General features: G+C 40.4%; 1 protein-coding gene across 1 annotated transcript in view; it reads left to right on the forward strand.

The window, feature by feature from the left end:
• The window catches only part of LOC128698779 (NADH-ubiquinone oxidoreductase 75 kDa subunit, mitochondrial), a gene marked incomplete at its 5' end in the record, with an annotated part of 30,295 nt that extends 23,891 nt beyond the window's left edge, over positions 1–6,404 (forward strand). The window contains 3 exons of the mRNA XM_070081717.1: positions 3,575–3,751; positions 4,224–4,358; positions 5,683–6,404. Coding sequence (XP_069937818.1) covers positions 3,575–3,751; positions 4,224–4,358; positions 5,683–5,838 — 468 coding nt within the window. The remainder of the gene's footprint in view (positions 1–3,574; positions 3,752–4,223; positions 4,359–5,682) is intronic.
• Positions 6,405–13,535: the final 7,131 nt, after the last annotated feature.

Raw genomic sequence — 13,535 nt, forward strand, 5'->3', positions numbered from 1 at the left:
ACTCACAACTGGCTCTTCCTCACTCCTACAAGATGTTATTCCTCCTTGCCCTATACACGAAATCACAGCTTCCCTATCTTCATCAACATTTAACAATTCCTCAAAATATTCCTTCCATCTTCCCAATACCTCTAACTCTCCATTTAATAACTCTCCTCTCCTATTTTTAACTGACAAATCCATTTGTTCTCTAGGCTTTCTTAACTTGTTAATCTCACTCCAAAACTTTTTCTTATTTTCAACAAAATTTGTTGATAACATCTCACCCACTCTCTCATTTGCTCTCTTTTTACATTGCTTCACCACTCTCTTAACTTCTCTCTTTTTCTCCATATACTCTTCCCTCCTTGCATCACTTCTACTTTGTAAAAACTTCTCATATGCTAACTTTTTCTCCCTTACTACTCTCTTTACATCATCATTCCACCAATCGCTCCTCTTCCCTCCTGCACCCACTTTCCTGTAACCACAAACTTCTGCTGAACACTCTAACACTACATTTTTAAACCTACCCCATACCTCTTCGACCCCATTGCCTATGCTCTCATTAGCCCATCTATCCTCCAATAGCTGTTTATATCTTACCCTAACTGCCTCCTCTTTTAGTTTATAAACCTTCACCTCTCTCTTCCCTGATGCTTCTATTCTCCTTGTATCCCATCTACCTTTTACTCTCAGTGTAGCTACAACTAGAAAGTGATCTGATATATCTGTGGCCCCTCTATAAACATGTACATCCTGAAGTCTACTCAACAGTCTTTTATCTACCAATACATAATCCAACAAACTACTGTCATTTCGCCCTACATCATATCGTGTATACTTATTTATCCTCTTTTTCTTAAAATATGTATTACCTATAACTAAACCCCTTTCTATACAAAGTTCAATCAAAGGGCTCCCATTATCATTTACACCTGGCACCCCAAACTTACCTACCACACCCTCTCTAAAAGTTTCTCCTACTTTAGCATTCAAGTCCCCTACCACAATTACTCTCTCACTTGGTTCAAAGGCTCCTATACATTCACTTAACATCTCCCAAAATCTCTCTCTCTCCTCTGCATTCCTCTCTTCTCCAGGTGCATACACGCTTATTATGACCCACTTCTCGCATCCAACCTTTACTTTAATCCACATAATTCTTGAATTTACACATTCATATTCTCTTTTCTCCTTCCATAACTGATCATTTAACATTACTGCTACCCCTTCCTTTGCTCTAACTCTCTCAGATACTCCAGATTTAATCCCATTTATTTCCCCCCACTGAAACTCTCCTACCCCCTTCAGCTTTGTTTCGCTTAGGGCCAGGACATCCAACTTCTTTTCATTCATAACATCAGCAATCATCTGTTTCTTGTCATCCGCACTACATCCACGCACATTTAAGCAACCCAGTTTTATAAAGTTTTTCTTCTTCTCTTTTTTAGTAATTGTATACAGGAGAAGGGGTTACTAGCCCATTGCTCCCGGCATTTTAGTCGCCTCATACGACACGCATACTCAACAGACTTATCCCCCTATAATTTTTGCACTCTCTTTTGTCCCCTTTGCCTTTATACAAAGGAACTATGCATGCTCTCTGCCAATCCCTAGGTACCTTACCCTCTTCCATACATTTATTAAATAATTGCACCAACCACTCCAAAACTATATCCCCACCTGCTTTTAACATTTCTATCTTTATCCCATCAATCCCGGCTGCCTTACCCCCTTTCATTTTACCTACTGCCTCACGAACTTCCCCCACACTCACAACTGGCTCTTCCTCACTCCTACAAGATGTTATTCCTCCTTGCCCTATACACGAAATCACAGCTTCCCTATCTTCATCAACATTTAACAATTCCTCAAAATATTCCCTCCATCTTCCCAATACCTCTAACTCTCCATTTAATAACTCTCCTCTCCTATTTTTAACTGACAAATCCATTTGTTCTCTAGGCTTCCTTAACTTGTTAATCTCACTCCAAAACTTTTTCTTATTTTCAACAAAATTTGTTGATAACATCTCACCCACTCTCTCATTTGCTCTCTTTTTACATTGCTTCACCACTCTCTTAACCTCTCTCTTTTTCTCCATATACTCTTCCCTCCTTGCATCACTTCTACTTTGTAAAAACTTCTCATATGCTAACTTTTTCTCCCTTACTACTCTCTTTACATCATCATTCCACCAATCGCTCCTCTTCCTCCCGCACCCACTTTCCTGTAACCACAAACTTCTGCTGAACACTCTAACACTACATTTTTAAACCTACCCCATACCTCTTCGACCCCATTGCCTATGCTCTCATTAGCCCATCTATCCTCCAATAGCTGTTTATATCTTACCCTAACTGCCTCCTCTTTTAGTTTATAAACCTTCACCTCTCTCTTCCCTGATGCTTCTATTCTCCTTGTATCCCATCTACCTTTTACTCTCAGTGTAGCTACAACTAGAAAGTGATCTGATATATCTGTGGCCCCTCTATAAACATGTACATCCTGAAGTCTACTCAATAGTCTTTTATCTACCAATACATAATCCAACAAACTACTGTCATTTCGCCCTACATCATATCTTGTATACTTATTTATCCTCTTTTTCTTAAAATATGTATTACCTATAACTAAACCCCTTTCTATACAAAGTTCAATCAAAGGGCTCCCATTATCATTTACACCTGGCACCCCAAACTTACCTACCACACCCTCTCTAAAAGTTTCTCCTACTTTAGCATTCAGGTCCCCTACCACAATTACTCTCTCACTTGGTTCAAAGGCTCCTATACATTCACTTAACATCTCCCAAAATCTCTCTCTCTCCTCTACATTCCTCTCTTCTCCAGGTGCATACACGCTTATTATGACCCACTTTTCGCATCCAACCTTTACTTTAATCCACATAATTCTTGAATTTACACATTCATATTCTCTTTTCTCCTTCCATAACTGATCCTTCAACATTACTGCTACCCCTTCCCCTTCCTTTGCTCTAACTCTCTCAGATACTCACAGATTTAATGAAAGACTTGCCATTTACTGTTTACCCCCTCCATGAGGAAGTGGAACAGAATTCTTCCTCTGTGAGCCATGTGTGTCGTAGGAAGCGACTAAAATGCCATGAGCAAGGGGCTAGTAACCCCTTCCCCTGTATACGTTACTAAAGGTAAAAAGAGAAACTTTTCTTTTTCTCTTTGGGCCACCCTGCCTCGGTGGGATGTGGCCAGTTTGTTGAAAGAAGATGAATAATAATGATAGTAATAGGGGTAAGGAGTGGAGACAAATGGTTTTTGGGATCTGACAAGCTGTTGGAGTGTGAGCAAGATAACATTTTGTGAAGGGATTCAGGGAAAAATGTTAGCTGGACTTGAGTCCCAGAGGTGGAAAATACAGTGCCTGCACTCTAAAGGAGTAGTTTGCTGTTTGGAGGGATATCTGAACTGTTGTATCTGCTCACCTCTGGCAAGACAGGGATAATGTGAATGATGGTGAAAGATTTTCTCTTTTTGGTCACCCTGCCTTGGTGGGAGATAGCCAGTATGTTAAAAAAAATTAATAATAATAATGAGTGAAAATTTTAATTTAGGGCCACCATGGAGACCGCGGAGCAGAAATGGCCGACGTGATACTCCCTGGGGCTGCCTACACTGAAAAGACAGCTACCTATGTTAATACCGAGGGCCGAGCCCAGTTGACCAGGGCTGCCTTGGTCCCTCCAGGCATGGCTCGGGAAGACTGGAAGATCATCCGAGCTCTTTCAGAGGTATAAACAAATTATCCAGCATAGTTTTGAGGAAATTGTACCTGCTGTAAATACTACCCTGTATGTACATCATAAAAATTCAGATTTGTCACCACGTGTGCTGAAAACTCAATGCCAGTTTGATTATTATTACATTATATAAGTTTAACATAATGTAGTCGATATCTTGAAATTATAAAATTAGATCTACATTAATGTATTTATTAGACTATTTTGTCTAATAAAGTTTTGGGTAATTCTTAAAATATTTGAAGGTAACCATTTTAGGGATTACTGTACTTGTAAAGTCTTAACTTGAAATTATAATGTAAATGCCTGAATTATTATCTTTCTTTTGAAAAAATGTCCTTCAGTGTAATGTTTTATCATAAAAAAAATTAGTATGAAATTTAATAGAGTGGCATGCTTAATCCAAATATAATTATTTACCTGCTTCCCATTCACTTTAACACTACTTAAATTATTATTTCAGATCGTTGGCACAAAGCTCCCTTATGACTGTCTTGATGACGTCCGTATGCGCTTGACAGAAATATCACCTAATTTAACACGTTACGGGGAAGTGGAGGAAGCTAACTACTTCACCCAGGCCTCAGCTCTGGCACAGGTAACCTAGGCGTCACCTCTTGTACTGGCAACTTGACCCTCTGCTTCTTCACTATTAACTTTATACCTACTCTCATTTTAGAGATAATTGTTTCGAGTTTGTATGCACTCCTGACTTTTTTAATTGAAATTGATGTATTACACCAACTTTCACTTTCCTTGTTGGCTCTTTAGCTTACCTGTTGCACCATTACCCTTAGCCAATAGCTCCAATTTGTCTTTTGGCTCTTTGTGACCCATACTGATTGAGTGCCCTTTGTGAATATAAAAAAGTTTTGCTAACCTGACGAACATTGTCATCGCTTGATATGTTTCAAAAGAAATATATAGAAGAGAGTTGAAGATGGAGAGACATAACCCTTCAAGGGAAAGTTTCTTGATGCTGGTGAGGGACTCTGCATCCAGGGATTGGATCTACCTTCCCATTCCTCAGATCAAACATGATACAGACACGCCCTGCTTTTACAACACTTTACAACGTTTCAGTAATACAACAGTTATAACCATTCTTCATTTATTCATCCTTCCTACAGTAAATATATTCACCACTCACTACAAGCTAAAGACCAAAATATTTTAAGTAATATGTTTACTGTATATGTCTTGTTTAGGCCTAACTCATTGCTCAATTAATTAATATATGATAGTGTAAACATGTTAACAGGCTTCTATATAAATTTGAAAATGGAAAAAAGTGTGATTCACTTTACAGCAATTTTTGCTTTGCATATAACACTTTTTTTTTTTTTTTTAATCTGACCCTCAAAATCATCCTGTGTCCTACATGGGGTCAACTTGAGATCTATGACTGATTCCATTTAACAAAGACAACAATTATCAAAGTAATAAATAAGCAAGAGATATTCAATAAATGACCTTGGTGAGTCCTATATGCCGGTGTGTCTTACATCATAAAATACGATCCTTCCCATTCCCAGGGGATGTGGGGCCCATGTATGTTTACTCCTTTCTGTTAATGTAATTATATTGCAGATGCACTGATTCAGTTTACAAAGTAATTCTTTTATGTTTGAGTTACGTGAAGAACCTCTGCATTGTTGTCATTATATATTATCATTGTACTCATATGGAAGCACTAAACACAGTACAGTCATATGGTACCAGGGGAATGGAAGAGGTAAGGGTAATCAAGTTTGATCCAAGGAATGATAGGATAGCTCCATTCCTTGACTTGATAGGACTTTGCCATTATCAAAGCATCCCCTTGAAGGGCATGGACATTGTATAGCATATTTTTATTAATGTATTAAAGCTACTATGTTGTTAGACAATGTAAAATTACAAATACATTTTCGTTTCATCAGCTTGTGAGCGGTAAACAAGACACAACACCAATCGATGTTCCACAGAAGAAACTCGAAGACTTCTACATGACTAACTCTATTACTCGGGCTTCACCAACAATGGCCAAGTGTATTGCAGCAGTTAGGAAAGAGGCAGCAAACCGATATATAGAATAATGGGTGTTGAAGGGTACTTAGTTGATGTAGTAGGTGCACTGCAGTACCTTACGTAATGCAGTGGTGCTTGTATAAACGAAATGTAATTTTCTCCAGAATCAATGATAAAGCTTCCATTGGATGAATTTATTTATTACAAAACTAGCAGGTTAGGAACATTGCTAGTGATTTGTTAGTTGTGGTTCCTTGAAGAGTTGTCACAACACCATGGCTGAATCATTCACAAATAACACAAACTTAGATGAGGTAGCTTCAGATGATTCATCAGTTCAGTTCTTTTAAAGTTTCCTCTCCTAAGTGTGAATTATTTGTATTTTTGGCTTCAGTTGGAAAACAGTTGAATCTTTATGATAAGACTAAAAAAATCCTCATAATCTTTCTCTGTCGGTAATATTGTATATGTTGAAGGCCTGAAAATCTCATCGTTAAAAAATGTTGAAGGTATTGTTTGAAATTTATAATTTAAAACCGACCTGCATTCATGGAGATTATTTGGAAAATAACACTGTACAGATGTCTATATTTTGTTTGTATAGATTGCCCTAATTATAGGAATTTATAATTAATGTGGTATCAGTATCCTTAATGTCTATGATTGTCAGCAGCACTGCTACTGTTTGGAGGGACATCTGAACTGCCGTATCTGCGAACCTCTGGAAAGACAGTGATAGTGTGAATGATGGTGAAAGTTTCTTTTTCGGGTCACCCTGCCTTTGGGAGATGCCCAGTGTTAAAAAAAAATATATACAAGCATCCTCTTCAACTGCAACATAACTCGTTCTTCAAAAGTCCTCATCAGTTGGTCAATTGTAAATCAATGTTATTTTCCTTAGGTGCAATGTAATAAATGTTTTTTTTTTTCCTGTCAGTCGATTTCATAAATGCAAGAAAGTGCAAGATAGGTGACTGTCAATCAGGAGTTGTCTGTACATGCAAAAGTGAAGTTAATGTTATGATAACTATGTAGACCTGCAGGCTACAGGTAGCAGTGGCCTATTTAACCCTTTCAGGGTCGACAGGCCCTCTCGGAGACTTGTTCTCAGGGTCGGCCAAATTTAAAAAAAAAAAATTATTTTTTCTTATGAAAAGATAGAGAATCTTTTCCCGATCATAATGACATCAAAAGTATGAAATTTGATGGAAAACTTAGGGAATTATGCTCTCGTGAAGTTAGCGGTCTCGATGATGTTTACGCATCGGCGATTTTGCCCAATTTGAGCCCTATTTTTGGCCAATTCCAGTGTACTTGTCGACAAAAATCATAACTATTTCGCTAGAACTCCATTTTTTTCTATCGAATGAGTACAAGAAACCACCCATTTACCAATTTCAACTATCCAATACAGTGGTCAGAATTTAGCAATTTTTCCAATTTCACACAAATTTCAACAGATGCAAATTTCCGAATAGGGTCCAGAATAAACAAGAAAGACATTCCTGGCACTAAAATAACATTTCCTCTGTTCATTATTCACATCCCCATGCCCCTCTTACATTCTTTTGCTTTCCATTTTGAATTTTTATTTTCACAAAAAAATAGAAGATTTACTGTTATGCAGACTACTGCATTGGTGTTTACCTGGAGAGAGTTCCGGGGTTCAACGCCCCCGCGGCCCGGTCTGTGACCAGGCCTCCTGGTGGATCAGAGCCTGATCAACCAGGCTGTTGCTGCTCGCTGCACGCAAACCAACGTACGAGCCACAGCCCGGCTGATCAGGAACTGACTTTAGGTACTTGTCCAGTGCCAGCTTGAAGACTGCCAGGGGTCTGTTGGTAATCCCCCTTATGTGTGCTGGGAGGCAGTTGAACAGTCTCGGGCCCCTGACACTTATTGTATGGTTTCTTAACGTGCTAGTGACACCCCTGCTTTTCATTGGGGGGATGGTGCATCGTCTGCCAAGTCTTTTACTTTCGTAGTGAGTGATTTTCGTGTGGAAGTTCGGTACTAGTCCCTCTAGGATTTTCCAGGTGTATATAATCATGTATCTCTCCCTCCTGCGTTCCAGGGAATACAGGTTTAGGAACCTCAAGCGCTCCCAGTAATTGAGGTGTTTTATCTCCGTTATGCGCGCCGTGAAAGTTCTCTGTACATTTTCTAGGTCGGCAATTTCACCTGCCTTGAAAGGTGCTGTTAGTGTGCAGCAATATTCCAGCCTAGATAGAACAAGTGACCTGAAGAGTGTCATCATGGGCTTGGCCTCCCTAGTTTTGAAGGTTCTCATTATCCATCCTGTCATTTTTCTAGCAGATGCGATTGATACAATGTTATGGTCCTTGAAGGTGAGATCCTCTGACATAATCACTCCCAGGTCTTTGACGTTGGTGTTTCGCTCTATTTTGTGGCCAGAATTTGTTTTGTACTCTGATGAAGATTTAATTTCCTCATGTTTACCATATCTGAGTAATTGAAATTTCTCATCGTTGAACTTCATATTGTTTTCTGAAGCCCACTGAAAGATTTGGTTGATGTCCATCTGGAGCCTTGCAGTGTCTGCAATGGAAGACACTGTCATGCAGATTCGGGTGTCATCTGCAAAAGGAAGTCACGGTGCTGTGGCTGACATCCTTGTCTATGTCGGATATGAGGATGAGGAACAAGATGGGAGCGAGTACTGTGCCTTGTGGAACAGAGCTTTTCACCGTAGCTGCCTCGGACTTTACTCTGTTGACGACTACTCTCTGTGTTCTGTTAGTGAGGAAATTTTTTTTATTATTATCACACTGGCCGATTCCCACCAAGGCAGGGTGGCCCGAAAAAGAAAAACTTTCACCATCATTCACTCCATCACTGTCTTGCCAGAAGGGTGCTTTACACTACAGTTTTTAAACTGCAACATTAACACCCCTCCTTCAGAGTGCAGGCACTGTACTTCCCATCTCCAGGACTCAAGTCCGGCCTGCCGGTTTCCCTGAATCCCTTCATAAATGTTACTTTGCTCACACTCCAACAGCACGTCAAGTATTAAAAACCATTTGTCTCCATTCACTCCTATCAAACACGCTCACGCATGCCTGCTGGAAGTCCAAGCCCCTCGCACACAAAACCTCCTTTACCCCCTCCCTCCAACCCTTCCTAGGCCGACCCCTACCCCGCCTTCCTTCCACTACAGACTGATACACTCTTGAAGTCATTCTGTTTCGCTCCATTCTCTCTACATGTCCGAACCACCTCAACAACCCTTCCTCAGCCCTCTGGACAACAGTTTTGGTAATCCCGCACCTCCTCCTAACTTCCAAACTACGAATTCTCTGCATTATATTCACACCACACATTGCCCTCAGACACGACATCTCCACTGCCTCCAGCCTTCTCCTCGCTGCAACATTCATCACCCACGCTTCACACCCATATAAGAGCGTTGGTAAAACTATACTCTCATACATTCCCCTCTTTGCCTCCAAGGACAAAGTTCTTTGTCTCCACAGACTCCTAAGTGCACCACTCACTCTTTTTCCCTCATCAATTCTATGATTCACCTCATCTTTCATAGACCCATCCGCTGACACGTCCACTCCCAAATATCTGAATACGTTCACCTCCTCCATACTCTCTCCCTCCAATCTGATATTCAATCTTTCATCACCTAATCTTTTTGTTATCCTCATAACCTTACTCTTTCCTGTATTCACCTTTAATTTTCTTCTTTTGCACACCCTACCAAATTCATCCACCAATCTCTGCAACTTCTCTTCAGAATCTCCCAAGAGCACAGTGTCATCAGCAAAGAGCAGCTGTGACAACTCCCACTTTGTGTGTGATTCTTTATCTTTTAACTCCACGCCTCTTGCCAAGACCCTCGCATTTACTTCTCTTACAACCCCATCTATAAATATATTAAACAACCACGGTGACATCACACATCCTTGTCTAAGGCCTACTTTTACTGGGAAAAAATTTCCCTCTTTCCTACATACTCTAACTTGAGCCTCACTATCCTCGTAAAAACTCTTCACTGCTTTCAGTAACCTACCTCCTACACCATACACTTGCAACATCTGCCACATTGCCCCCCTATCCACCCTGTCATACGCCTTTTCCAAATCCATAAATGCCACAAAGACCTCTTTAGCCTTATCTAAATACTGTTCACTTATATGTTTCACTGTAAACACCTGGTCCACACACCCCCTACCTTTCCTAAAGCCTCCTTGTTCATCTGCTATCCTATTCTCCGTCTTACTCTTAATTCTTTCAATTATAACTCTACCATACACTTTACCAGGTACACTCAACAGACTTATCCCCCTATAATTTTTGCACTCTCTTTTGTCCCCTTTGCCTTTATACAAAGGAACTATGCATGCTCTCTGCCAATCCCTAGGTACCTTACCCTCTTCCATACATTTATTAAATAATTGCACCAACCACTCCAAAACTATATCCCCACCTGCTTTTAACATTTCTATCTTTATCCCATCAATCCCGGCTGCCTTACCCCCTTTCATTTTACCTACTGCCTCACGAACTTCCCCCACACTCACAACTGGCTCTTCCTCACTCCTACAAGATGTTATTCCTCCTTGCCCTATACACGAAATCACAGCTTCCCTATCTTCATCAACATTTAACAATTCCTCAAAATATTCCCTCCATCTTCCCAATACCTCTAACTCTCCATTTAATAACTCTCCTCTCCTATTTTTAACTGACAAATCCATTTGTTCTCTAGGCTTTCTTAACTTGTTAATCTCACTCCAAAACTTTTTCTTATTTTCAACAAAATTTGTTGATAACATCTCACCCACTCTCTCATTTGCTCTCTTTTTACATTGCTTCACCACTCTCTTAACTTCTCTCTTTTTCTCCATATACTCTTCCCTCCTTGCATCACTTCTACTTTGTAAAAACTTCTCATATGCTAACTTTTTCTCCCTTACTACTCTCTTTACATCATCATTCCACCAATCGCTCCTCTTCCCTCCTGCACCCACTTTCCTGTAACCACAAACTTCTGCTGAACACTCTAACACTACATTTTTAAACCTACCCCATACCTCTTCGACCCCATTGCCTATGCTCTCATTAGCCCATCTATCCTCCAATAGCTGTTTATATCTTACCCTAACTGCCTCCTCTTTTAGTTTATAAACCTTCACCTCTCTCTTCCCTGATGCTTCTATTCTCCTTGTATCCCATCTACCTTTTACTCTCAGTGTAGCTACAACTAGAAAGTGATCTGATATATCTGTGGCCCCTCTATAAACATGTACATCCTGAAGTCTACTCAACAGTCTTTTATCTACCAATACATAATCCAACAAACTACTGTCATTTCGCCCTACATCATATCGTGTATACTTATTTATCCTCTTTTTCTTAAAATATGTATTACCTATAACTAAACCCCTTTCTATACAAAGTTCAATCAAAGGGCTCCCATTATCATTTACACCTGGCACCCCAAACTTACCTACCACACCCTCTCTAAAAGTTTCTCCTACTTTAGCATTCAAGTCCCCTACCACAATTACTCTCTCACTTGGTTCAAAGGCTCCTATACATTCACTTAACATCTCCCAAAATCTCTCTCTCTCCTCTGCATTCCTCTCTTCTCCAGGTGCATACACGCTTATTATGACCCACTTCTCGCATCCAACCTTTACTTTAATCCACATAATTCTTGAATTTACACATTCATATTCTCTTTTCTCCTTCCATAACTGATCATTTAACATTACTGCTACCCCTTCCTTTGCTCTAACTCTCTCAGATACTCCAGATTTAATCCCATTTATTTCCCCCCACTGAAACTCTCCTACCCCCTTCAGCTTTGTTTCGCTTAGGGCCAGGACATCCAACTTCTTTTCATTCATAACATCAGCAATCATCTGTTTCTTGTCATCCGCACTACATCCACGCACATTTAAGCAACCCAGTTTTATAAAGTTTTTCTTCTTCTCTTTTTTAGTAATTGTATACAGGAGAAGGGGTTACTAGCCCATTGCTCCCGGCATTTTAGTCGCCTCATACGACACGCATGGCTTACGGAGGAAAGATTCTTTTCCACTTCCCCATGGACAATAGAAGAAATAAAAAAGAACAAGAGCTATTTAGAAAAAGGAGAAAAACCTAGATGTATGTATATATATATATGCATGTGCGTGTCTGTGAAGTGTGACCAAAGTGTAAGTAGGAGTAGCAAGATATCCCTGTTATCTTAGCGTGTTTATGAGACAGAAAAAGAAAACCAGCAATCCTACCATCATGCAAAACAGTTACAGGTTTTTGTTTCACAGTCATCTGGCAGGACGGTAGTACTTCCCTGGGTGGTTGCTGTCTACCAACGTGACATTTCTTATCAGATCATCATTGTTAGTGAAGATGAGGTCTAGTGTATTCTCCAGTCTAGTAGGCTCTATTATTTGCTGGTTTAAATTGAATTTTGTGCAGAGATTTAAAAGCTCGTGTGAGTGTGAGTTTTCATCAGAGCTGCCTCCTGGTGTTATTACTGCAACAATATTATTTGCTATATTCCTCCATTTTAGGTGCCTTAAGTTGAAATCCCCCAGGAGCAAGATGTTGGGTGCAGGAGCTGGAAGATTTTCCAGACAGTGGTCAATTTTTAACAGCTGTTCCTGGAATTGCTGGGATGTTGCATCCGGAGGCTTGTAGACTACCACAATGACTAGGTTTTGGTTCTCGACCTTTACTGCTAAAACTTCCACTACATCATTTGAGGCATTAAGCAGTTCTGTGCAAACAAGTGACTCTGCAATGTACAGGCCAACCCCCCCCCCCCCCCTTTTGCCTGTTCACTCTGTCACATCTGTATAGGTTGTAACCTGGGATCCATATTTCGTTGTCCAAGTGATCCTTTATGTGGGTCTCAGTGAAAGCCGCGAACATTGCCTTTGCCTCTGCAAGCAGTCCACGGATGAAAGGTATTTTGTTGTTTGTTGCTGGCTTTAGACCCTGTATATTTGCAAAGAAGAATGTCATCGGACTGGTGGTATTGTTGGTACTGGGGGGGGATTTTTTTTCCGGCATTAGTATCTGTATCTGTTGGTTTGGAGTGGAGGCCATCGACTGTGGTTCCACTCCAGGAATGACTGGATTTGGTGTACGATTTCTGCCATTTCCTGCCAGTTTTTTTCCTTCCTGGCACTAAAAAACCTCTCCCTCTTGAGTGGCTGTGGCTACCCAGGTTTTCCCATGGCCTGGATGTTTTGTATCTTTTTGTCCCCTTTAGATGGTGTGCCTGGCAATTTAAGTTATAGCACAGTCTTTCCTGTACTGAAGAGGTACACATTTCAGGGTGAAAAAGCTTACAGGAAGGGAGTTTGCATTTTCCTGTTGTCATATGGGCACGGCATTTTCTAGGGTGGTCATAGTTGCACGTCCCATCTGTTTTTCCAGATTTCCCATGTCTGCAGATACCAAGTGCATAGTATGTGCACAGGCTTGGTTTCCGTTTGCCTTGGGTTTCTGTGACTGTATTCCCTGTTGGTGCATGTTTCCCTGTCTTATTCCTATCCTCCCTAGCACCAACAATGGAGCTCCCACCAGTTGTTTTTGGTAATATATCCTCACTATTGCTAGTGGAGTCCTCTTGTTTGCTATTTCCTGCGGTATTTCTAGTTTGCAATATTGGTTTTATCTTATCTTTGACTACACTTGTTTCCCCACTATGGCTCCTGTCCCCTATGAGGTCATTTATATGCTTTCCTTCCTGCGTATAATTCCCGACTACCTGGAC

Source organism: Cherax quadricarinatus, unplaced genomic scaffold, assembly GCF_038502225.1.
Source record: "Cherax quadricarinatus isolate ZL_2023a unplaced genomic scaffold, ASM3850222v1 Contig3786, whole genome shotgun sequence".
Taxonomy (NCBI): domain Eukaryota; kingdom Metazoa; phylum Arthropoda; class Malacostraca; order Decapoda; family Parastacidae; genus Cherax; species Cherax quadricarinatus.